At 42.0% G+C, this 27,900-nt stretch overlaps 1 protein-coding gene across 4 annotated transcripts in view; it reads left to right on the forward strand.

Annotated features, from left to right (window-relative positions):
* Positions 1-27,900, forward strand: part of mmd2a (monocyte to macrophage differentiation-associated 2a) — a 122,694-nt gene that overhangs the window by 78,402 nt on the left and 16,392 nt on the right. For 3 of the 4 annotated variants that reach the window (XM_063058947.1, XM_063058948.1, XM_063058946.1), the window contains 3 exons: positions 8,656-8,816; positions 9,193-9,339; positions 15,042-15,116. In XM_063058947.1, the coding sequence (XP_062915017.1) occupies positions 8,656-8,816; positions 9,193-9,339; positions 15,042-15,116 (383 nt within the window). The remainder of the gene's footprint in view (positions 1-8,655; positions 8,817-9,192; positions 9,340-15,041; positions 15,117-27,900) is intronic. The other variant, XM_063058949.1, reaches the window with a different exon arrangement.

Genomic DNA, 27,900 nt, shown 5'->3' on the forward strand with positions numbered 1-27,900 from the left:
AAACAATAACATAATGCAAAATAAAATGCAGTACAGGTAGACAATAAGTGCAAGATCATAATGAGGTAGATTGTGAGGTAAAGAGCTCATTTTATCATACTAGGAAACTATTCAATAGTCTTATAAGCATTTCAGTGTATTAGATAGATCTGTAGATGTATTAGGAGACACAAGAGAGTCTGGATTCTGGAACCTAGAGCGAAAAACAAACTGCTTCAGGAATTCAGCAGGTCAAGAAGCATCTGTGGAGGGATGCTGATATTTTAGGTTGAGATCCTACATCAGGACTGAGAATGTAGAGGGGTGATGGCCAACATAAAGTGGTGAAAGGGATGGTCTGAGGTAGGGACTGACAAGTGATAGGTGGAACCGGGTGAGGAGGAAGGTGATGGGCAGAAAGAGTTTGGCGGGGAAGCTGAATAGCTGAGTTGGGAGTCAGTGGTTGGTGGGTTATAGACAGAGCTTCTCTTTTCTCAAACAAAAAGGGGAGCAGATGGAGCCATGTGGAGGGAGGGGAGCGTGGAGGTGGAGACAGAGGCTGGAAGCTGATGAGTGGAGAGAATAGAAGCTGTGGATGCTGGAACATGATAGGTAAGGAAGACAAAATGTGAAACCAGATAAGAGTGGGGTGAATGGCATATGGAACCAGTTGACAGAGAGGAATGAAACTGGATGACAGGATATGGGGGGTGGGGGCGGTGTATACAGAAGAAGAGAGAAAAGGAGCACAGGAAGTATGGGCTATCTGAGATTGGAAAATTCAGTATTCACACTATTATGCACCATATAGGAGGGAGACTGAAAATCTGGCTGAATGGTGCCACAACAACAACCTCTCACTCAATGTCAGCAAGACCAAAGAGTTGATAATTGAGCACAGGAAGAAGAAACCACAGCTCGATGAGCCAGTCCTCATTAGGGGGTCAGAGGCAGAGAGGGTCAGTAACCTCAAATTTCTTGGCATTATCATTTCAGAGGATCTGTTCTGGATCCTGTGAAGTTTCTATAGAAACACAGTGGAGAATATCCTGACTAGTTGCATCACAGCCTGGTAAAGAAACACCAGTGCCCAAGAATAGAAAAGCCCACAAAAAGTGGTGGGTAAAGCCCAGTCAATCTCAGGAAATGCCCTCACCACCACTGAATACATCTATATTGAGAGCTGCCGTGAAAAGCATCATCCATCATCAAAGACCCCTACCATCTAGACCACGATCTCTTCTCGCTGCTACCTTCAGGAAGGAGCTACAGGAGCCTTGGGTCCCACACCACCAGCTTCAAGAAGAGTTATTACCCTTTAACCATCAGGCTCCTGAACCACTGTGGATAACTTCATTCACCTCAACACTGAACTGATTCTACAACCTATAGACTCACTTTCAAGGACTCTGCAGCTCAAGTTCTCAGCTTTATTGATGTATGTATGTATGCATTTATTTATTTATTTATTTATTGTTATGTATTCGCACAGTTTGTCTTCCTTTGCACATTGGTTGTTTGTCAGTCTTTGTGTGTAGTTTTTCATTGATTCTATTGTACTTTTTGTTGTACTAAGAATGCCTGCAAGAGAAAGAATCTTGGGGTAGTATATGATGGCATATATGTACTTTGATCATAAACTTACTTAGAAATTTAGGGAAATTCAGTACTCAAACCATTAGCTTGCAGACTGCTCAGGTGGAATATGAGTCACTCTTTCGACTCACCCTGCCAGCGGAGAAGACTGAGGACTGACAAATTGGTGTGGGCATGGAAAGGGAAGGTGAGATGGTTTGCCACAGTGTTAGAAGCAGCCAACCCATCTATAAAGCTGCACTGTGATGCGTGGCTTAGGGATAACCAATATGATTTAAAACATTGCTGTGGAAATGCAGACCTCGAGGTAATGCCAATTAGGATAACGAAAGGAGCCAGCAGTACTTCAATGTGAACAGTCCAGCTCCTGAGTCAGAAGTTTGCGCATTTGTGCAGATGTCTCCTTCTTCAGGGTTTAACTATGAATCTTTCTATCAACTCGGAATACTGTGATGAAGCTACGTTTTGAGGATGGGAGAGACAATGTGAATGATCACACGGTATGAAGCGAGGTCTACCAGAGGTTGTGCAGGGGTTTGCCAATAATGTTTTTCCCCATGCAGGAAAGAAGGGAAAGCCTCAGTTAAGTCAACTCTTTTGCTCCTGCCTCCAATCTTGCCCACATGCATCCAAGTTTATTTACATGCTGTTCATTGCAATAAAAGGCAAGGCCTAGCAAGCAGTCCAAATACGCCCAGGTCTCATGGCTGGCTTTAAGCCTAATAATTTGATTGTATTCACAACTGTAGACCTGATAGAATAGTCAATGTAAGGTGTATCTCAGCAGCTGGAATCCCTTGTGCAGCCACTTTAGAACCCATCTCTTATTTCAGAGAGGTATAATATAACTAAATGTATTGTGGTTATCCTCTGACCTAATTAAAAGCAGTCTTTCATTGAAAATCTTAATCCAAGTCTGGCAAAAATAAAATAAACTATAACATTATCACATGCAAACAACCTGACAGGACAAGTTACATTCATAATTTCTGACTTGAGCAAAAATATCAAATTGAACATAATAACTGAGAAAGTCTTTTAGATATTTTGTGTGCAGATAATACACTTTGCAATGTTGTTCTAAGAGCCCCATGCAGGTTAGCAGCATCTGCACAGAAGGTAATGTGCAGACAACATGATTTCAAACACAGCACAAATTTATCCTATCTCAACAATGGCTTATTTTAGTATTATATAGATGTGGCTTGATCTTACCTAGATCACTGTCAAGGAACCTAAGGTCTTTACTTCATAACTCATCAGGGATGATTGATAAGTTCCTAAGGTAGAAGGAGATGAGTTATTAACTTCAAACTTTCTGCACAATCACTCAAAGAGTTGAACTGCATGTGCATATAAGGAGAGCTGTATAACTCATCTCCTTCTACATTAGGCCACAAACTTATCAATCACCCCTGCTGAGGACACTTTCTGGAGGTCCAAGATCCGTATGCTCCACAACCGCTGGACTAAGTGTGTAAATGTAGGAGGGGACTATGTTGAAACATAAATGTGCTAGGTTTTCTAAAGCTGAATCCTTCTACCTTAGGCCACGAACTCATCAATCACCCCTCGTATGCACTTTGATAATAAATATACTTTGAACTTTGAACATTGACTCCGGATATACTGGTGCTCCACTTTCATGGGCCCAATTTTTGTCACAGAGTCATGGAGCCATAGAGACATACAGCATAGAAAAAGGCCCTTCTGAACCAGTCATCCACTATATATTTACACTGAACCATTATTAATCCAACTTCTATTCTCCTCATATTTTCATCAAACATTCCCCAAAGGCCAGATTCTATCATAAGGGGCATTTATTAACCCAGACGCCATTAGGGCGTGGGAGGGTGCTGGTGCTCCTGCAGAAAATCTCCGCAGTCACAGGGAGAGCCTACAAATTGCACCAAGTGATTACCTGAGATCAGATTGAACCTGTCTCCCTGAATCTGCAAGGCTAGCTCTACTGGTTGCACCACTATGCTATCCTAACTGACTCTTCTCCAATACTTGTCTGATTATCTTCCACACTTTTTTCAATGAACAAATGTCTTCTATTCTCTCTCTCCCGGAATTATCTCTTTCCCCAATGTCAACTTCTTCAGTCTACTCCCCAGATCAATTCCTCAATGAACTGAAGGTTTGCAGTGGCATGAAAGAAAGACCTTGCGCATATTTCCTTGTGTGAGGTCTGTTCTATCGTGCTATGGTGCCTTAGGTTCTGCTCTCAATTATCTGTCACTATGTGGGAATTTCAGTAGAACTAGGATTAGCTCTTCAACCACCAATTTATGGCACATTTTCAGACTCATAATAATTTGTAAAATTATGCAAGCACTTTGACTGAATTTGGCTCCTTAAGGAGGAGATAAATCTGGATGTGGAATACCAGCTGGGAGATTCCTGTTTACAAGTATCCTCATTGTAATCTCACTGCTAGAAAGGAGGGCGAGATACTTTTCAACCAAAAATCAGAGAAAGGAAAATTTAAGATTCCTTTCACGTTTCTGGAATAGGACTTTCAGAGCACTGGCAATTTCCTTACATCATATACTGATTCAAAAAGTCACAAAATATCGGCAAATGATCTCACCTGGAACAAATTCTAGTCTGTATGTAATCTCACTTCGAGTACAACTGCTGTAGTCCCTCAAATAAAATAAATGTACTGAATTACTTTGCAGTAGCAAACAGTAATTGTGAAAGAGCCATATTATTTGCCAGGTGACCAAAATTTTGGTAAATTGGTTTTAAGGAGAGCTCTCAAATGAGACTGAGCATTTGTCAGATAGCTGAAATAACACAGCTGAAAGTATTGCCAAAATTAATGGAACAACAATATTCAGGAGTTATCAAGAAGCCAGGATTAGAGGAGCATAGGAGCTTCTAAAGACAAGGAGTATGAGAGTCTGGAGAAATTTGAGGCAAAGATGAAAATGCTAGAATCAGGCACCTGCTAAACGGAACAGCCTTGTAACACAGGACATTGACTGAATGTGACGTGATGCAAATTAGGATTTTGGCAGCAGGGGTTTAGACGAGTTCAAGTTTATAGAAAAGTGGATGACGGACAAGGGTGGAGATACCAAAGACATGGGAAAAGTCTCAGCTGTAACTATGCTAAATCAGAGGAGATGTCAATGAGGAGAGAAATAGGCTGCATAACAATGTCATGGAAACATAGCTGGCGGCTCACCTTCAAGATAAGTATGTTACCAAGGATGTTCATAGCACATCAGGTAAGTATCAGTTGCCAGTCTGGTAGCTAGGAAACAGAGATTATATTTATGACTTCAGTCTTATCTGTAGAAGAAAGAAATTACTGCTCATCTAGTACTGGAGGTAGGATAAGTAGTTTGGCAATTTAGACGTACTACAGAAATCAAGAGAAGTGGCAGTGAGTTTGATTTCATCAGCTTGCAGTCTTGAGCATGTTTTTTTGCATGTTGTCAGAACAGAACAGTAAGTAGAGAGGGTGAGTGACAGATTCTTGTGAGACACTGGAAATAGTGGTGCAGGTACGTGAAGAAAAGGCATTACTGGTGTTATTCTGGCTTGGTTCCTATACCAGATACATATCAGGCAAGAGCAGTTTGATTCATCTGGGCAATGGTGAAATGGTGTTGGAGAAAGATCATGTAATGTACTATATGAAAATCACTTGGCTTTGATATGAGCTAATATATAACATGATTTTGTGGAGAACCATTCAATAACTATGTATGTCTGTTGTTTCAGTATGATATAGTGGGTACTGATCAAAATAAGCTGACATCTGCATTTTTAAAAATGCAAAAAAAAACCATCACAGCCATCTATAAGTTTACAATTCAAACTTAAATTTTACACATTAAACACACTCCCAATATAAAGGTCAAAGTTCAAAGTAGATTTATTATCAATGTATGTGTGCAGTGCACAACCCTAAGATGCCATCTGCCATCTTCCCCGCAGACAGCCACGAAACAGAAAACCATGGAACCCATTAAAAGAAAAACATCAACCACCCCCTCCACCCCACGCACAAAGAAAAATAAATTGTTTAAATGGCGATAAAAAAACAAGGGAAAAACACAGAATATAAAACACAAAATCAAAAATTAAAAGAGTCCAGTCTTATTCAGTTCGGCTCAGTTGGTTTCTTCAGGCGACCCTGATCAAAATCACCCAAAATAGCAACAAAAAAGGCGTGACCACAACCCAAAATACATCATAATGTGAACTAGGGTCCAATCCACAAACTACATCAATTAAACCTTGCCCAAGACCCAGTAATCTGGCGCCATCCTCCAACAGCATTGAGGGAGAGAGTGACCATTCAAATGCAGAGACCCTTCTCCGGGAGCAGCAAGCAAAAGTTTAATAGACAACACTGAACACCCACTCAGCTTCCATATTTGCCTTAATGATTTCAATCTTCCTGGGTGCTTTAATCAGCAGGATTGTGTGTCCAAAGCATTCAACACTGTGTAAGGAGAGCTCTTATGGGATGTCCTCCTCAGATTTGGCTGTCCCAATAAATTTATTAACATCCTCCACCAGGTCCATGATGGGATGACTGCTCGGGTGACCATAGGAGGACAGGAGTCCGAGCCCTTCCTTGTACACACAGGGGTGTGTGCTAGTGCCAGTGCTCTTTTTAGCATCTTCCTCTTGTGTGTTACCAAGCTTCTCCACAACAAGATTGAAGACAGCAGCAGTGTGACAGTGGACGTCAGATTAGATGGCAACCTCTTTGACATCAGGAGGCTCCTCACAACCACCAAACTCCGTAGAGAGTGGGTCCTGGAGCTGCAGTATGCAGACAACTATGCTCTTGTGGCCCATACACCGCAGGATCTTCAGACTGTCCTTGCTGTGACAGTGAGAGCGTACAGCAGGATGGGGCTGACTGTCAATACCACCAAGACAGAAGTGGTTTGCCAGTGGGGTACCAGTGTCCCACCCACTCTACCTGCCTTCACTGTTGGTGATGAAAAGCTGTCAGTAGTGCCATCTTTCAAATATCTGGGGAGCATTCTCTCTGAGGATAGTGGCATTGACAACGGCATCCAGAGCCGCATTAAACAGGCATCAGCTGCCTTTGGGAGACTTCGGCGTAGAGTCTTTCAGAACAGGAGCTTTCGTCCCTCCACAAAGGTCACGGTATACCAAGCGGTCTGTGTTACCACCCTCCTTTATAGCTGTGAAGTTTGGGTAACCTACAGCCGTCACAACAAGTCCTTGGAGTGCTTCCACATAAGCTGCCTCCAGCGCATCCTGGGAATTACCTGGCGTGAGCGGATGCCTCACACTGAAATACTTGTAAAGACCAACTGCAGGAGTATTGAGGCCATGATCACCCAGCATCAGCTGCAGTGGCTAGGGCACGTGATAAGGATGCCCTCATGTCGGCTACCCCGCAGATTGTTATACGGCCAGCTACATCATGGTCGACGCTCAGCTGGAGGGCCAAAGAAGCGCTATAAGGATCAGATAAAGAATGCTTTAAGGAAGTGCAAGATCAGACCCAAGGACCTGGAGGATATTGCTGCTGACCATACCACTTGGTGACAGCTGTGTAGAGACAGGGTTCGTATTCTGGAGATGGAAAGAACAACCAGAAGACAGCAGACGAGAGCCAGGAGAAATGCAGCCATGGTTGCCACCACTACCACATATACATGTCCCACCTGCAATAGAGCTGGTGGGTCCAGGATAGGACTGTATAGTCATCAAAGATCTCACCGTTAAAGGAGTGGACGTCGTCATCGGATTTCGATGGACAACCGAAGAAGAATCAGCAGGATCAGTGAGCAATGGAGTCGATCATGGGCTTGCGCCCAGTCTTTCGACTTCTTGGCCTCGAGGCCGCATGTTTTGCTTGAAGCCTCATGGAACCTTCTTGGAGACGGTAAAGCACAGGATCACTCAGTCGGCCCAAAAGCACAGCACCAAGATATAGGTCACTGGCTGCAACAGTAGCAGAACCACATATGAAAGAAAAAAAAGATGTAAAAGAAGTGATAGAAATTGTTTTGTGAACCTTCTAGAAGATGTTGCCTTTGTTCGGTGTTGCCATCTTCTTTTGTGCTTTTTGTGCAGGTGAGATCATAAAATTGAAATGAAATTGTTCCTAGTGCAATGAGTAGATATACTGTACTTTAAAAATCTCATTAGGGGAAGTCCCATTGCCATCCAGTAAATATTGTGAAGTATTTTGTGCGTACAGTACTTATTTACTACTTGATGCTGTGGGAAATGTTATGGTCTTACAGTTGCAGACTGAAGTGAACTGATTTGATCCATCCCTTGATTTTGAGGCAGTCGGTATGGACATGCTTGACTTGCACTATAAAGAATCTCAGTGATTGGATTCCTGGGGATCCTACTGTTTCTGGCTAATGTTCTGATGATACCTGGTTATGCTGCCAACTGTGGGTTTAGCTGGTTTCAGGATTTATGAGAAATTAGTTTTCTAGTTCAGCTATAACTAATTAATTAAAATTGATGTTAAGATGAGTCAACAAATTGAATATCATTGTATCATGAATACGAGAACAGGTGAAGAATGAATTAGATTCAACTAGGTCTTTATTCACCTAGGATTTTTTTAATTTATATGTTATTCCAGATTGAGAAAGATGAGATCAGAGGTTTTGTTTAATTGCAAAACAAATAAAAAAAAGATTGCTTTAGGCAATGCACCATGTTCAACCATCTAAATCTGGAAACAGCAGGTCAAACTAGCATGGGCTAGGAAAGAAAATAATTTATCCAGGGAAGAACAATTTCTTGCGCAGTTAGATTCTGATCTCTGTGCAGGTGCACCTGTGGATAGTTCATTAGTTGTGAAGAAGGAGAACAGAGAATGTTACAGTGAGTCATCCATGTTCTCCTACATTTGGCTTCATACGGCCCAGCCCAGTGCAATATCAGCAGTGACCTAAAGCAGGCCTTGCTGTTGGTGAAAAGTGAATAAAGGAAAGGAGATAACAAAAAAATTGGAGAATAGAGGATGTACTAATGTTGCAAAACAAAATCTTTGCTTATTTATGAACGAGATGTCCTGAGCGCTCACACTTTTGCTTTCAGTTTTGGATAATTCCCAGCATTCTCGGCAGTTCTATTCTCTACGGCCTTTCTGATGACCAGTGGGAGATGATCTCAGCGTGGATTTATGGGTTCGGGCTGAGTGGCCTTTTCATTGTCTCTACTGTCTTTCACACCATCTCCTGGAAGAAAAGCCATTTCCGGTAAGAGACATTTTGTTGCGTATTTTAATACAGACTATGGTTGGGAGTGGGAGGCATGTAATCAGTGGGGTTGAAATAATGATGCATAACAATTAGCCTTCAGCTATACAATGGAATTAGACACAATGTCAACTTTGTAGTGCCTGCAGCTTCCACCCATAAGTAATTGACCAGTGCTGTTCAAGTTAGGTTGGGCTGCATCGGTCAAAGTGGAATAGTGTTGTAGCTACTGTGAAGTCATACACCAACAATCTGCATTGCATGGCTTGTACTGTATATAAGTAATTCAGGGTGCATCCTCTCATTCATCATTGTGGATCAAATGCAGTTGTTACACTGGACAGTAATAAACTGAAGGCATCCCGACTTGTTACAGAATGCTGAGCGTCACAGGACTGGCAGCCCGTGATCACACACCAGCTGGAAGTGAAATCCACCACTGCGCTGGTATAGGGCAGAGCGGACATGAACTCAACCTGTCAAGAACTCAACAAATAAAGATCCCCTTCATCAGAAACTGCAGGTGGAGAAGATCTAAAATAAATATGTAGAATGCTAGGGATACTTACCAGGGCAGGCAGTATCTGTGGAGAGAGAAACAGAGTCAATAGTTTCAAGTTGCTGACCTTTTGTCAGAACTGAGGAACTTCTAAATGTAGACAGAAGAGGCGAGGAGAACAATATGAATATTAGTACAGAGATCAAAAGGAACTGAATGACATAAGTGGTGGTGGGGTTAGCTGGGAGCAGGGGTGAAGGTTTACTGTCTGAAAATGACCTGTCTGAGGGATCTGGGCAGAAGGAGTTGAATGAAAATAGATGGTGGAGAGGGTAAAAAAAAAAGGGAAAAGGGACATCAATGGCAGAGAGTTAGGTACATATTGAAGAAGCAAAGCATAGCTGATACTAGACATCTGAAGTAAAAACAGAAAATGCTGGAAGTTTGCAGCAAGTCAGGCAGCATCTCTGGAGAGAGAAAAAAGGTCAAAGGCCTTCATGAAAAGGCCAGTGTGGTACAACCCAGATCAGCCGGTTATCTGAAATTGCTGTGTTTAAAGTCAAATCCTGAAAGCTGTTATGTGCCACGTCAAAGATCAAATGCTATTCCTTGAGCTTAGACTGGGCTTCATTGGAACAGTCTAAAGGCTGATTTATACTTGTGCGTACTAGGTTACGCTGTAGCCTACGCAAGTGGGCTACGCCGTTGTGAGCATTTATACTGGTGCGTTGGTGTGTCTGCATCTCTCTGCATTTCACTGCCAAAATGTTAGTTGGCAGTGGGGTTTCTATGCCACTGTGTTGAGTTTCTTTGTGTTGAAGCTCAACACAAAGAAACTCAAACTTCAAACAATGGCAACTGAAACTGAAGGAGGGTGAATTTTCTGTGCTTGTCCGGCCACTGAGAGACATGGACGAGGAAATGCATTTCAAATATTTTCAGATGTCGGCAGGTAGATTTGACGATTTGGTTCATCATCTCCAACCATTTATTTCGCATCAGTGTACACACAGTATACTCAGAGACTGGCAATCACCATTCGAGTTTTAGCTTCAGCTGTAAGTCAACAGGCTGTAGCAGCTAGCTACAAACTGGCGTCAAGCACAGGGTCCTCCATAATCTCGGAGGTCTGTAAAGCTTTATGGAAAGCATTGCAGCCAGAGTTCCTTCCCTGCCCTTCAGTCGCCCAATGGGAAGCTATTGCTGCATAGGAGGAAATGTGACGCTACCAACTGGACCAATCACAGTTGTTCGGTCTGCGTCAACGCAACACGTAGTTAAATTTTGGGAGAGGTGTGCGTTAGGCTACGGCGTAGGGTTCGGCATAGAGTACAGCATAGGGAATGCGGCTACGTCATACCTATGGCGTACATTTGACGCACAAGTATAAATTGGCCTTAAGGCCAAAGACAAACAAATCAAAATGTCAGTGGTTGGAGGGTTAAAGAGATAAGAAGAACAGAGCTATTTGTAAAGTGCTCAACCTAATCTGCAGTTTAGTTTCTTCAGTATTCTAAGCTGAAAGAGGTAAAAATGAGATACAATACTTTTTCATCGGAAGGGCCTATTTGTGTCCCTAAATGATGGGAAGGGAAGAGGTAAAAGGAGAGCTTTCGCAGCTTTGAATTATAGGATGAATCGATGGGAATGTTCCTCCTGGTTTACTTGGGCTTGGCCGTACTCCATCTAGGCCGGATAGATTATTGTAACTCCAGTTCCTCTCATTGATCAGGACATCCTGGCGAAATGACCTTAGAGTGAGACTTTTGAACTCCTACCTACGCAATCAAGCCCAGCTTCGGAAATCCTCCTTACAGGCTTTTGCCAAGGGTTCTTGTTGTGACAATAATTACTGTGCACGGTTCTACGGATTTTGTGTTTAGAGCTGGGCCAAAGAAGTGTTTTTCCCAAGTATGATCAGGATTGTCTACCAGAGATGTGTCTGATGTTAATCATTTTCAGCAGTCCTTGCCTCATGTAATGTGAAAACAAAAATTTTGATACATCAAATAATGTGACTGGCCCATAAAACAAGTTACTTGATCTGATCATCCATACTTGGCCTCCAGTGTCACTTGGGGAAAGGTTGGTGGCATTGTTGGTTCACGTCTCTTGAATATATAACATCTGCCTGTCATCAAATAGCCATTCTCTACTTCTTTGACATAGTTCATGGTGTTCAAATATAGATCAGTTACGTAAGAACTGATTACAGTTTGCTCTTTATTACAATATGTTTTATCACTGTGGGCTAGTTGCTGCCCTTCCTGTACTGTCTATGTGTTCAGCTGTGTGAGAATGAGAGACTGTTCGACGCTGTACAATGGCATTGACGTCAAGTCTGCATTGCCTACTGGTTAATGTTATTGTGCGCAGATTCAACATTTATTTGATTGGCATTCACTGCCAATATGCTAGCATCCCTACCTAGTGCAGATGCAAATTTACCCTTAACATCCAAAGACTGCTGACAGGCTGAATTTTGTTTTGAAAAGGTTTAATGGTAACAGAACGTAGAACGTAGAATAGTACAGGCCCTTCAGCCCACAATGTTGTGCCGACCCTTAAACCCTGCCTCCCATATAACCCCCCATCTTAAATTCCTCCATATACCTGTCTATTGTGATTAAAGTTACACAGTACACAACACAGTATTTTAAGGGAATTGATGAGATGTCATCAGGTGCAGGTTATGCACCCCATAAGACTCACATTGCTCTAGTTTAAATTCAGCCAAGTTGGAGGATTATAGGTCTTCCTCTTCAAGGGAACTTTGGGTGACATAGTATGCAGGAGTATCATATTTTCCTTTCGAATCTGGAATCACTTCAATAGATGCCCCTTACAAGACCACCTCCAATTCAGTGTTGAATAGGCATTAAAATTTGTCTTAGTGGGAAAGGAGTAAGGAAGGATGTTACTCTGAGGTTATGCAGGCGAGTGGGGAAATGGGCTTCATTATCCTATGTTCCCAGAATTACAATTTCTCAAGCACTGCTGTGTATAGCATGTGTTAGAGTGTCAATCAAATTGCCAACAAATGTGAAGCAGTTAAATGAACTGATTGTTTTTAAGGTCAGTGCCAGGCACTGGGCTTTAATTTGTTGATATTTTGCCACCTGTCAATTGAATAATTAAATATGAAGCATAAAACATCAATATCACAAATGTAAATAGACAAGAATAATGTCACCAGGCAACTGCTGACCTTATGTAAATGGAACCTGTAATATCTTCCATGTGAACTCTGAAATGGCAAAGGACCAGAAAATAGTGTAATTATGCGGTGTTTTAAAGGCAAATTTAACCTTCCTGTGTTTTTATTGTTTTTTTTGTATTGGCAGTTAATTGCAAATTAAGACAAATAATATTTTTCAACAATCTATGTATTTTGTTGAATGACAGGACTTTATGTTAGGAAAGAAAGATAAACCTTTGTTGCATTTTTCCAGTGAAGTACTTTTAGAATATGAAGACTCAAGAGACAAGAAGACGAACTGCTTCTTGAGTGAGGCAGCATTGGTGGAGGCAAAGAAATGGTCAATGAAATCCTACATCAGGACTGAGAGGGTAGATAGCCAGTATATCGAGGTGAGAGGGAGGACTGGGACAGAGACTGGTGTAGGTGATAGGTGGAATAAGATGACAGAGGGAGGGAGAACAATGTTTAGACACTGGCTGGTAGGTGATAGGTAGAACAATGTAAGTCAGGAATGGTGAGAAGATGGAACAGACTGGGGGTGGGATGAATGTAGAGGGAGGGTAAACCAAGGGATAAGAAAGAAGAAACCCAGGTGAATGATCACATAGCAACAGGCAGATGAAACCAAGTCAGGGAGAGTGCTGATGGTGGTCGCGAATTGGGTTATTGTCCTTGCTGCAGTGAATGTGATTTCGGCTATGTGAAATTAGAGAGGGTGTTAGATACTGCACTGTAACACTGGCATCAAACTTGTATTGAACACTAATGATGCCATTATATGCAGATTCAGCATTCTTTTGACTGGTGCTCACTGCCAATATGCTAATATCTTGGGGGGCTTCTGGGATTGGTGGGCACCATAGGAGCTCGAGAACATTCTACATAGAGATGGCTATGTTGTGATTTGAAGCCATTGACTGTAAATAGTGTGAATTGTAAACATTTTAGTATTCTGGTAATATGATGCTGTAATTACTGAAAAACTTCCTTTGTAAAAAAAGAAATAATAACATGCTAACATCTCTACCATGGCACAATAACTGCATAGCAAATGTAGCCTCAAGCACCCAAAGACCGATCCTTCCCCAACTGGTTCCATCTCTCCTTTGCCCCCACCCAAAGCTGGTTCCACCTACACTATCAGCCTCTGCCTCACCCCTCCCTTTCTCTTTCATATACTGGTTATCTTCACCCTACACTGTCTCAACAAGAAATGTCAAGCATCCCTTTGCATCCACAAAGGCTCGCTGACCCTGCCCTGAAAACATGGAGGTCTGGAAATTTTATTCAAAAACACAATGTATTTTTTATTCTGCAGATTAAAAACTGGTGGTAATACACAGGGGAGTTCAAAAGTTGAAAGTTCAAAGTAAATTTATTGTCAAAGTATGTATACTATATATAGCCTTGAGATTCGTCTCTTTACGGGCAGCCACAAAACAAAAAAAACCATTAAAAAAGACTGTCAAGTACCCAACGTGCAGAAAAAAAACCAAATCGTGCAATCAATAAAAGTAAGCAACTAACATTCAAAATTGAAGTTCACAGAAGTGAATCCACAGCCACGAAACCAGTATTCTCTACAGCCTGTCCAGGAACCCCTTAGTTGCAGGCCACAACCTCATTTCAGCGCAGAGATGAGTAAACCTTGTGGAGCAGTGAACTGAATACCAGCCTGTTCCTCTTCTCCTGCCCCGACACCCCGGTGCTTAAATCAGCCACATCCTGGGCTGTTCCTCACGCTCTGACCCGGGCCTTGTCGGTTTAATATGCTCTTGGGCCCAGGGCCGAGCCACGCCACCTCGGTTCGACACATACCCAGCCCTTCCAATCTTGCCCAGCATTTCAATCAGTCAAACAGTGGGTCATTCCTTTGCTCTTGGGCCCGGGCCCTGCCTCAACTCTGCTTCGCCTCAGTTCACCCGCTTCAAATTGCCTCAGTTCACCTGCTTCAAATCGCCTCAGTTCAACCGCTTCAAATCGCCTCCATGTCCACTCCAGCGATGGCCAAACATTGGCTCATTCCCCTCTTTCGAACCCCCGGGCCCCACCACTTCAGTTTGGTGGGTTGCTGGGGACATGCAGTATTATCAAATACCATGTAGTGCATTCTATATGATACTTATCTAAAATAATACAGAATAAAAGGCCAGCAAGTGGTATGTACTTGTGAGGTTTTCTGTTTATGTGAGTGATTGTGGCTGTAAATACTCTGGAGCGCGCGCACACACACACACACACACACACACTTCTGTGCAATGATTTAACTGAATTTAGAAGACAACCTAGTTATTACACAAACAGCCTGGCCCATTTTTGGAAAGGGGCAGGGATTACGGCAGTTCTGATATAGCTGGTTTTAATTGAAAACATTACAGTATAATGAATCTATACTGAGCTAAGATTACACTTTGAAGGATGATGTCCTACTTATTCTTTGTGAAGCAAATCAATGCTTATATAAATTTTGTGTTTGTGTGGCACACAGTGGAATTCTACACAATTATCTTCTTTCTGTATCCAGAACAATGGAGCATTGCTTCCACATGTTTGACAGGATGGTGATCTACTTCTTCATTGCTGCCTCATATGCCCCCTGGTGAGTCAACAAAGAACTAAAAATTGTGACTTTATAATAGTGATAATTATTAAAGCAAATGGCATTAACCTAGTGTTACCAGCAGTAAACAGGATGTCTCATATTTTATTGGAAATTTGGCCTCTCTTCCTGGTATAACTTCACTACAGGACACCCTTTACTGCAATGAATTTTCTCAAGTAGCACCTTAACCTGCCAAAGTTGCTGGTTGGTTCTGAACTTAATAACTCCAGACACTGTTTGTCCTGGTGTTACCTAAAAGATGCAGTGACTCAGATTTTTTGCAGTAAGTGAAAAGCTCCATTAATTTTCCATTGTCCTCTGATTTGATCTAAAATTGCCAAGGAGCACTCACTCCAGCAGGGACTTCCAGGAATCATTGTGAAATCCTCAGTGAGACGGAGTAACAACTAATCCACTCTCGATGGGGCATATCAGCTTCACCCATAGCAACTGTCACAGTTGTCATGTATGGCCGCTTAAGAGCAGGATGATAGTGGCAGCTTGCTGTAAGTTTCTTCAGATCAGATGCTCAGTCACCCATAAGACCTAAGACATTATAACACAACATAATTGGCTTTACCTCCATGATCTCCTCTATTGCGTGAGTGGAAAACATGGAGGAAATGAACCTTCTGAGGCTTAGAGAAGGCCAGAGAGGACTGATGGGGAAAGAATCATGTGGTGGGTAGGAACTGAAGATACATGAGGTGACAATTGTTCAAGTGTTGGTAAAATAAATGGGAAGGTGAACAGGGTGATCTAATTGAGGTAGAGGTTTTGATTGGGACATGATTAATAGGGGGCGGCTGGGATTGAACTGGCTCTGGGAGAAATTCAGGAGGAACTGGTGGAGAGATGATTAGAGGGGTGCTTTGAGGTTAACAGAGCAGGAGTGAGGGTATGATTATGTAGGTTACTTATTGAGGGCAATGGTAGACTGGGGGAGGGGTGTAAAATTGATCCCTGACAGTGAAAACTTAAAAACAGAGACTAAATGAATCTTGCAGGTTCTAAGATGGAGGACCAGTGATTCTACTGCACACAGGACAGTATGTTTCCAGATATGAAAAAGTGGTTCATACAATGTAATGTCAGGGTCTGAAGTTGGGGAGATGAGTAATGAAGTTTGGTTTAGGGAACAAAGTAAGTGACTGGGGTGGTAGGTGTGATGGAGAGAAGGTGGTCAGGAAGGTGGGTCTGACTGAAAGATTTGGTGTCTGGAGCATGCTGGGTACAGAGTTCAGATTACCAGCTGATGTCTGGGTTGTTTGGAAAGGGAAGTTGTGGAGAACCAAGGTTAAATACGATACCAGCCTTCTTAGATCCAAATGAGATAGTGTGGTATTAAGACCTAGTTATTCTTTAAGTGTCTGATCATGATTGCCTTTGGAATTATCTTGTTTAATTTCCTTGCAATCTCAGAAAAAGGTGCAGTATATGAGAAATGATACCTTTCCTGAACAACTAGTGCGGGAATTGAGTTGAAGACATAAAGGTGATTTGTTCTGGGAAATGCCCTTTCAGATTTTGGCAGAGGTGTAAAGTGGAGATGTTATTAACACATTCCACTCTGGCCACTTTTTAATCACATAACTCTGGAAAGAAGTGTGCAATTGAATTTCTTGCCATAGGTAATTTAGGGGCATATAGGTTACTAATCTTAGAATAATGTTATAAAGTTACAAAGACCTCATGTAATGCAGGATATAGAATAATTCAACACAGAAACCGGCCCTTCGGCCCACATTGTCTGTGCCAGACACAATACCAAATGAAACTAAATCTCTTTCCCTGAACATGGTCCCTATACCTCCAAATCCATTTGTCTATCCAGCAACCTCATATACATCACTATCATATCTGCTTCCAACATTATTCTGGAAGCCCATTCCAGGAATTTACACTGTTGCCCTGCACATTTAATTTGAACATTCTCTCCCTAGTACCCATCATTTCTGTGCTGGAAAAAGGATTCTGACTGTCTATGCTCTGAATGCATTTTATAAATTTATAAACTTCTATGAGGTCTCCCCTCAGTTTCTGTTGCTGCAGAAAAAACAACCCAAGTTTGTCTAACCTCTCCTTATAGCTTATATGTTCAAGGATCTAGTGCTTTCCTGACGTATATGATGCATAAACTCTTCTTGGGCTTTCAGCCAGGTCCAGGTGTCAATTTTAACTGACGTTTCGATGACAAACTCTCATCTTCATCAGGGATGATACCTAGATATATCTAGTCTGGTGGTACATATACTTTACTTTGTCATCCGTCCCTCTTGATTGGTTAGTCCTCAACTAATAAGGTTTCCACTGTCCCACTTTGACTAAAACTGTATTCCAGTTCTTACTTAGAGCAAGGCCTTCGTCTTTGTTGAAAGTCTTGTTTCTGATTTCCACTGATTTCTCCAGATAACCCACATGGATACACCTCCTAAGCTCCTTGATGTGGGTTTCCACTGTGCATCGCGTCTGGCTGATATACGCTGCCTTGTATTCACAGGGATTCCTGCAAACGCCAACCGTCCTGAGTCCTAGATCATTTTTGATCCACATAAACTGGGATTTGAGCTACCTTTCAGGAATAATCCAGATAGCATCCTAGTAAACCTCTTCTACACATTTTTCAAAGCCTCTACATCCATACAGTAATGAAGCAACCAGATACGTCAAGTGCAGCCTTTCTGATTCTTGTACTCAGCGCCCTGACCAATGGAAGGAAAGCGTGTCATATGCCTTTTTTTAAAATCACCATATCTACCTGTGTGGCCACTTCCAGTGAACTATAGGGCAGGACCCCAAGATCCTTCTGTACATCAAAGCTGATAAGGGTCCTGCCATTAACTGCATACTTTCCCCTTACATTAGACTTCCTGAAGTGTGACACCTCACATTTGCACAGATTGAACTCCACAAAGCATAACTGGGAAATATTTTCAATGAAAATAGTTTGTAAATAGTTAAAGATCCAATTGGACAATCAGAAATTAGATTTCTAGAAATTATTTTGAACTTTACTGAAATTAGGAAACTTTTACCTATTATGTGTGCAGTTTCCATTTATATTGCTGCTTGCATGAATAAGTCAACACAGAGCTATAAACAGAAACACAAGAGATTCTGCAGGTGTTGGAAGTCCAGAGCAACGCACACAAAATGATTCTGATTCTGATTCAGAAATGCTGGAGGAACTCAGCAGGTCATGCAGCGCCTATTGGAGAGAAATAAAGAGTCAATCACTGTTTTGGGCCTCCACCCAAAACGTCAACTATTTATTCCTCTCCACAGATGCTACCTGACCTGCTGAGTTCCTCTAGCATTTTGTGTGCGTTGCTACAAACAGAATTTTTTTTAATTGAAGGCACTAACTCTCAATTAAAACTGAAATGTCTGAGTATAACAGTGGGTTATGAGCAATATGATGTGATTTAATCCATTTCTTAGAAGTACTCAACACATACAGTACATATACTGTACACTACACTGCTTCCTCTTTAAAAAGGAAAGTGATCACAATTCCTAAGTTTTAAGGTAGTGGTTTTAATATAGTTATGAATGAGGATAAATCTGGAACTTGGGAAAATATTAACTTAAGGGAGAGCAATTTATGACTTTCTTAGACAAGAGTTAAGGGGAGCTAATTGGGAGCAGCTGTTATTAGGTAAATCTGTCATGTGCAAGTTGTTTACAGACCACCTGATCAGAGCCAGGATTGTATGCTGCAATGAGGAAAGATGAGGATAGCCAGGTAAGGGAACCTTGGATGATGAAAGAGGTTATGCATTTAGTCAAAAAGTGTAAAAAAAGCCTATATATCATTTAGGAAGTTAAAATCAGACAGGCCTCTTGGGGAATATAAAGGTAGCAGGGAAGAGCTCAATCATAAACACAAGAGACTCTGTAGACATGGAAATACAATGAAACACATACAAAATGCTGGAGGAAGTCAGTAAATCAGTCAGCACCTATGGACATTTTGACATTTTGGGCCAAGACCTTTCTTCAGGAAAGAGCTCAAGCAGGGGATGAGGAAGGCCAAAAGCAGGATTAAAGAGAATCCTAGAACATAAAACAGCACAACACAGGTCAGGCCCTTTAGCCCATGATGTTGTGCTGAACTAATTAAACCAATAAAATCCTAATCTAATCCATTTTCCCTGCACATTAACCATATCCCTCCCTTCTCAGCATATTCATATGCTTATCTAAGAGTTTCTATGTTATCTGCCTCTACCACCATCCAGGCAGTGTATTCTAGAATCTCACGACTCTCTGTAATAAAAAGAAACTTGCCCTGCATATCTTCTTTGTACACTCCCCTTTCACCTTAAATACATACTCTCTACTACTAGCTATTTCAATCTTGAGTAAAAGATACCTACTCTACATATGCCTTTATCAAATCTCCACTTAGTTTCCAACACTCTGGAGAAATTGAATGCAATATTCGAAATGTGGCTTCACCAGTGTTTTATAAAGCTGTAACATTCCTCCTAGCTCTTGAACTCAGTGCTTTGACCACTGAAGGCAAGCATGGCATATGCCTTCTTTACGACCATATCATTCTGTGCAGCTACATTTAGGGAGCCTGCTAAAGGATCTATATCCTGCTCTATCCTTTGTAATCTTCTATTCAATCCACACCACTACCAATCTTTGTGTTGCCTGCAATGTTACTCACCTACCGTACCACATTTTCGTCCAAATCATTTATTTATATATATATAAAAAACAAATAACAGAGGTCCCAGTACAGAACCCTATGGAATATCACTAGTCACAGACCTCCATCCAGAGTAAGACCCATCCACCAATGCCCTCTGTCTTCTTTGGCCAAATTAATTTTGGATCCAACCAGTCAAGTCACCATGGCTCCTCGGCATCCTAATTTTCTGGATAAGCCTATGCGACAGGACCTTGTCCAATGCCTTACTAAGATCCATGTATACAACAATAATACAGTAATACAACTACTCTATCTTCATAAGTCCCAATGATTTTTGTACTAATATTAAAAACAAGAGAATAACTAGAAAAAGGGTAGGACGACTCAGGAAGAGGGAACTTATGCTTGGATTCAGAGGATATGGGTAAAGCACTAAACAAGTACCTTGTGTCAATATTCATCAAATAGGACATAGAGGGTAGTGAAAGCTGCATGGGACACGCTAACGTGCTAGGACATTTTGAGATCAAAAAGTGCATTAAGATGGATAAATCCTCAGGGCATCAGGGGACATGTCCTAGGTTATTGAAAGTAGCAAGAGAGGAGATTGCTGGGATCTTGACAAAGATTGTTAGTTCCTCTCGCAAAATGTAGGGTCCAGAAGTCTGGAGAGTAGCCAATGTAAATTTTTTGTTCATGAAGGAAAATAGGGATAATCCAGGAAATTATAGGCTCATACTACTTGGAAATTTAATAAATCAAATAATTCAAGATCTTGAGTGATCAATAGGCAGGAATTATATAGCATCCTTGAAGACTTCCTAGGGTCAGCCAGAAACTGTTCTTAGAATCATCACACTGTGCAGAGTGTTCCCACTGTGCAAATGATCACATTGCTCAGGCTATTCTGAATAAGCAAGATGCTTACACTACACTGAGTTAATTTTCCTCAGCCAGGACAATAGTGAAAGCTTGGCAGTCAATGTGAAGGATAATCCAAAGAGCTTTTACAGGTATATTAAGAGCAAAAGTATTGTAAGAGATAAAATTGGTCCTCTTGAAGATCAGAGTGGTCGGCTATATGCGGAACCAAAGGAAATGGGAGAGATCTTAAATAGGTTTTTTGCATCTGTATTTACTAAGGAAACTGGCATGAAGTCTATGGAATTAAGGGAAACAAGTAGTGAGATCATGGAAACTGTACAGATTGAAAAGGAGGAGGTGCTTGCTGCCTTGAGGAAAATTTAAAGTGGATAAATCCCTGGGACATGACAGGGTGTTCCCTCGGACCTTGAAGGAGACTAGTGTTGAAATTGCAGGGGCCCTGGCAGGAATATTTAAAATGTCGCTGTCTACAGGTGAGGTGCTGGAGGATTGAAGAGTGGCTCATGTTGTTCCGTTGTTTAAAAAAGGATCAAAAAGTAATCCGGGAAATTATAGGCCGGTAAGTTTAACGTCGGTAGTAGGTAAGTTATTGGAGGGAGTACTGAGAGACAGAATCTACAAGCATTTGGATAGACAGGGACTTATTAGGGAGAGTCAACATGGCTTTATGCATGGTAGGTCATGTTTGACCAATCTATTGGAGTTTTTCGAGGAGGTTACCAGGAAAGTGGATGAAGGGAAGGCAGTGGATATTGTCTACATGGACTTCAGTAAGGCCTTTGACAAGGTCCCGCATGGGAGGTTAGTTAGGAAAATTCAGTCGCTAGGTATACATGGAGAGGTGGTAAATTGGATTAGACTTTGGCTCAATGGAAGAAGCCAAAGAGTGGTAGTAGAGAATTGCTTCTCCGAGTGGAGGCCTGTGACTAGTGGTGTACCACAGGGATCAGTGCTGGGTCCATTGTTATTTGTCATCTATATCAATGATCTGGATGATAATGTGGTAAATTGGATCAGCAAATTTGCTGATGATACAAAGATTGGAGGTGTAGTAGACAGTGAGGAAGGTTTTCAGAGCCTGCAGAGGGACTTGGACCAGCTGGGAAAATGGGCTGAAAAATGGCAGATGGAGTTTAATACAGACAAGTGTGAGGTATTGCACGTTGGAAGGACAAACCAAGGGAGAACATACAGGGTTAATGGTAAGGCACTGAGGAGTGCAGTAGAACAGAGGGATCTGGGAATACAGATGCAAAATTCCCTAAAACTGGCATCACAGGTAGATAGGGTCGTAAAGAGAGCTTTTGGTACATTGGCCTTTATTAATTAAAGTATTGAATATAAGAGCTGGAATGTTATGATGAGGTTGTATAAGGCACTGGTGAGGCCGAATCTGGAGTATTGTGTTCAGTTTTGGTCACCAAATTACAGGAAGGATATAAATAAGGTTGAAAGAGTGCAGAGAAGGTTTACAAGGATGTTGCCGGGACTTGAGAAACTCAGTTACAGAGAAAGGTTGAATAGGTTAGGACTTCATTCCCTGGAGCGCAGAAGAATGAGGGGAGATTTGATAGAGGTATATAAAATTATGATGGGTATAGATAGAGTGAATGCAAGCAGGCTTTTTCCACTGAGGCAAGGGGAGAAAAAAACCAGAGGACATGGGTTAAGGGTGGGGGGGGGAGTTTAAAGGGAACATTAGGGGGGGCTTCTTCACACAGAGAGTGGTGGGAGTATGGAATGAGCTGCCAGACGAGGTGGTAAATGCGGGTTCTTTTTTAACATTTAAAAATAAATTGGACAGATACATGGATTGGAGGTGTATGGAGGGATATGGTCTGTGTGCAGGTCAGTGGGACTAGGCAGAAAATGGTTTGGCACAGCCAAGAAGGGCCAAAAGGCCTGTTTCTGTGCTGTAGTTTTTCTATGGTTTCTATGGTTTTCTATGAGCAGTAAAACAATTGGAGTGTTGCTGGTCTCAAAAAGCAGAATATATCAGATGGCGTTTATGTTTTACATCTAGGAATGCTTGCCAGAAGTGTGAATGTAAATTGGCTCTTTTTCATCAGAGGATCACATTCGGCCATGCTGCCACAATAGACAGCCATCACTCAGTTACCTAGACGAGGGAAAATGAGACATTTGCTGTAGATCAGCTGCGAGAGAAGTTGAACAAACACACTGATAGGGTATTTCAGGGCAAGGAAAGGAAGGCACTGAACACGCATGCAGGAGGAGTGGGATGGTAAGAGTTAATTGTCCACATTATGATGTCATGTTGTAAGTGTCCAATGTACAAGGTCCTTCTATTTCTTACATTTTTTCTACCAGCTGTTTGTGCGATAGTATAAAACAGCTGACATTTCCATGGACGACAATGAAAATTTTGAAAAAGATTAGCTTTAAATGGATTGCTGATTTAAACTGTCCCATTTTACAGGATTACATAAAAACAAAATCTACCCCTTTAAACATTCCATTAGCAGCTTTCAAATAAAAGGCCATCTTGGGTTCATAAATGTAAACATAAGCTCACAGTGAATCAAGTGTCATACTTACAAATTTATGTCTTGTGTATTTTTTTCAGTTTTAATGGTTGAGGATTATTCACGTTTTTCTGAATGTGAATTTGATGAATCCAACAACAATCACATATGAAAAGTATTATATCTATCAAATTGATTTAAATGTGGGTTCAAGGCAACAATCACAATTGCCTTAAATTTATAGTAATAATCTTTTTGTACTTTTGCTGACTTCGTGAATTACTTCTGTGGCAATGATATGAGGCCTGGTCCCTTGGGTAATGTGGTTATGAATTAATCTGCTAAATTTAGCAGACAGCAGGATTTAAGTTTGCTGAATACCAAGCTGTTAGAGTGTTGTGTTGGTCCTGATTGTTTTATTGCACAGCGATGGATTTCCTCTCATCAGGTCACAAGGTTAACTTAAATGAAGAAGTCTAATTGGAAAAACCTGACTTATTCCTTCCTGAGAGGTCACTGTGGCTTCTTCAAGAGCATTGGGGCAGAGTGCACTTTAGAAAACTACCCCCACCTCTCATCCTCTATGACGCGATCAGTGAGAGATTCAGTTGATTTTATCAGGAGTGGATATACTCCCCATTTCCTACAGCATTCCTGGAAAAGTAATCTGTGTGGAAGTGATTCTAGTCCATTCTCCCTGCCTGGTAAAAATACCCACAAGGAAGCTGCAGGTGTCAGGACTGACTGTTGGGCTGCAGGCCTGAAAAGTATTTACCTCTGGTTCATTACATTCAGAAAATACAAGCATTACCTCAGCCCACTAGAGCTATGCATCTGATTCTGTGGCTGTGCCTAGTTCAAGCTATGGATTGTGTGGCCTGAAATAGATACCCTCACCATTCCCATTGATTTTTTTTGTAATCATTGCGAGAGTTCCAGGAGGTTGAAGCGGAGAGATGGTGAGAAATCAGAATGAGGAACTGAAGGCTTAAGCAAGAAGATGAGTGGACTGATGGACAAGAAACTGGCATGAGGGAAAGAAGAAAGAAGTGCAGGAAAAGAGATTCAAGTGTGTGCTGTTTTGTCTTCCTACGCAGCTTATCCGTCACTCCTTCTGCATCGTGGCCATTGCCGGACATCCTTTGGGCTTTGGGATGGTCAGAGTGAACACACAGGCTATGTACATGAGCATCAGAGAGCACCATATGTCTATCCAATTTCCCCCGATGACTCACCCAACACTCCTTTCATCTTGAGTTACCCCTGGCTGTCCACTCATGACCCTCACTTCACCTGGCCATCCTAGTCATCCAGTTCACTGCTGAGTTGGGGACCTACCTGCCTGCAACCTCAGTTGACTTCACCCCGTAAATCCGAGGAAACCATCACCTCACCAAACTCCCACAGGAATATTCTACTTTGTCATCACTTTCATTAAAAGAGAGGCCAGCACCCTGCCACCTCACAGACCTCAGAACTGCGCGATTGATGTTCTCCTGGTCGCCACCTTTCTCCAAGGCCATCTGTTCTCCCTCTCCCCTCCTGAGACCCAAGCCCTGAAAGACTACATCACTGAAGCGCTACAGCAGGGTTTCATTTACCATCCCACTCCCCAGCCAGTGCAGGATTCTTCTTTGTCTCTGACCTTGCTTTGATTACCGTTGACTCAACAAAATCACCAGTAAAAATGGCGACCCCTCTCCCCTTGATGGACAGCACAGGATCTGCGTCCTCCCCGTGAAAAGTGTGGGAGGTCTGGTTTCTTTCCACGGTCCCAAGACGTACTGGGGAGGTTAATTGGTCATTGTAAACTGTGCCGTGGTTAGGTTTGGGTTAAATCGGGGTTGCTGGGGTGGCACTGCTTGAAGGGCCTGCACTCTGATGCATCACTAAATAAATAAAATCTTCACTAAGCTGCATCAATGGAGCACGTACAGTCTGATTTGCATCCGCCAGGTGTATGAGTGGACGACTGCCCACTATCAATACTTGGTGATGCCACTTGGACTTTCCAACAGTTCACCAGGTTTCTAAAAAAAAAAAATCCTTCCAGATATGCTACCCAAGTATGTGCTCATCTACCTTGACGATATCCTCATCTTCTCTCAAGACCCCCAAGACCACGTCTGTCACAAAAACTATACTGCAAATTAGACAGTTCTACACCTGAGTCATTTCCTTCCTGGGTTACATCCTTTCACCCAAAGCATAACCATGGACCTAGAGAAAGTGAGCCCTGTCGTTGAATGGCCCTAACCACACTCCTACGCATGGCTACAGTGCTTCTTGAGCTTCTCCAACCTTTACCACCCATTTCATAAGGAACTACAGCCAAATCACCACTCCTCTTGCCTCACTCACCAAATCACCTAACTTGGTCTGCTGCCATGAACCACACTTTCCAGGAGTTCAAGAGATGCTTCACCACCACTTCCATTCACTGCCATTCAAAACCCTCTGGACCTTTTGTGGTAGGTGTGGGTGGATCTGAAAAGGGCGCCAGGGCCACCCTCTCCCAGCAAGGACCAGATGGAAAGACACATCCTTGTGCCTTCTTCTCGCTTAAGTTCAACTCTACACAGCACTGTTATGGAGTAGGAAATAGGCAAGAATGGAGACATTGGCTGATGTGGATTACTGAGACCTTCCTGATTTGGACTGACCACGAGAACCTCATATCCATACAACAGATCTGCCACCGTAACAGGTCAGGCTCACTGGTCCCTCTTTTTTGAGCGATTCAACTTCACTATCTCCTACTGACCCAGCTCCAAGGGTATAAAAAGACAAACTACCATTTAACCGAGTAACAAATTATGTATTTAAATGAAACACAGAACAAATTAGAACACTACCAATACAACTATAGTGTTATAAAACAATGTATCAGTTTCTAATTTTTATCGTTAGAGGAATTCATCCAGTGTACCTGTACATTGCCGTGATCTTTTGATTGACTGTAAAAGACAGTCACCTAGTGCAGATAATGGACTGCTTCATGCAATCTATTGACAATTGCATCCTCCAAATCTTCATTTTCATTGTGACATTCAAGATGATTGTCAATACCTTTAGATTCTTTGTAGTTCCTAACTTGTTGAAGCAGTGAAATAGATTCATTTTCACTCTCGGCTATTTCTGGCATCTTCAAGCCTGACTGCTTGAAACCGCAGTTTCAGCAAAACAGTTCTGAATTGTCTTATTGGTTATTTCTCACCTACTATCAGTGACAAAAATCACTGCTTTTTGAACACAAGTGCACGCAGTTGACACTATTTTAAAACTGTTTGCTCTAAGCACAGTCTAGTGTCTAATGACCACACAATGGCACACACCTGACGCTATTTAGAAACACTATGGCACCAGTCTTCTGCCCCAATTAAGCATCACAGTGCCCCAAACAAGCTTCTGGGAATCCCGGCTACTTTCTTGATTAGTTTTTGTTCTTCAAGAGCTGAACCAAATAAGCGGCTGCCCCAGGTAACCAATCCCTATTAACTGGAATCCACTTCCTTTTAATATACCTCATTGATCCAGCCTCAATGCCCTCCTGGGTAGAGAACTGCAGGATTCACTGCCCTCTGACAGAAGTGCCTATGCAGTTCATTTTTAAATGACCACCCTCTAAATTTGTAACTATGACACAACCTTTGTGGTTCTCACACTAATGGAACCATCTCAGTATTACCCCGATATCTCCAAGATCTCATCTGTTTCAGTAACATCCCTTCTCATTCATCTAAACTCCAAAGAATATAGCTCTAATTTCTCCAACCACTCATAAAAGGACAATCCTGTTATCCCAGAAATTAGCATAGTGAATCTCTTTTGGACTGCCTACCAACCTGGAATATCACTTCTTAAACAGGGGAACCAAAATATTGCACAGTGTTCCAGGCATGAGCTTAATACTACCCTGTGGTTTGTAGCAACACTTCCTTATTTCTAAACTACAACTCTTTCAATAAAGACCAATGACTGTTTGCAAAATGTGGAGACTCAAAACTGCAGATGCTGGAATCTGGAGGAACTCTGTAGGTCAGGCAGCATCATTGGAGGGAAATGGACCTTTGATGGTTTGGTTTTGACCATTCCTCTCCGTAGATGCTACAAAGAGTGGTGTTGGGTAGAAGTTATCATAGAGTGGAGTGAAGTTGAGAGAGTAAAGGGAGGGGAAGAGAGGAGATGGAGGAAGACTAGGCTGATGGAAAGGACAATTGAATTGGGGAATGAAGGAGAAGCTATCAGAGATTGCAGAGAAGAGAGTGGAGCGAGGGAGAGCAGAGACAAATGAGGTTGAAGAGAGAGGAGGAATGGAGAGGAGACCAGACTGAGGGAGAGAAAATCAGGAGGGGCAAAATAGTGCGTCAAAGGGGGATAGAAGAACCCACCAGCACCATAGCTATATCTTAAGCCAACACCAGAATCATAAAATATATTGTATGTTCTTCACACCATAATGCAGGGCTTCCAAAAATAACAACACTGTAGTGCTGCAAATCTTACAGCTCCAGCAACCTGGGTTTGCTCCTGCTCTCTGGTCCTCTGTATGCAGAGTTTGCATATGGTCTCTGTAACAGTACGGATTTCTCCCAGGTCCTCTGGTTTCCCACATTCCTGGATACTGTGAATTACCCTTCATGGAAGTAGGAGTCATGAGAATTAGGATGGAGTTGATAGGTATGTGAAGGAGAATAGGTTACAGGGAAACAAATGAGGGAATGGCATGAGTGGGATTGCTGCAAGA

Source organism: Mobula hypostoma, chromosome 9, assembly GCF_963921235.1.
Source record: "Mobula hypostoma chromosome 9, sMobHyp1.1, whole genome shotgun sequence".
Lineage (NCBI taxonomy): Eukaryota > Metazoa > Chordata > Chondrichthyes > Myliobatiformes > Myliobatidae > Mobula > Mobula hypostoma.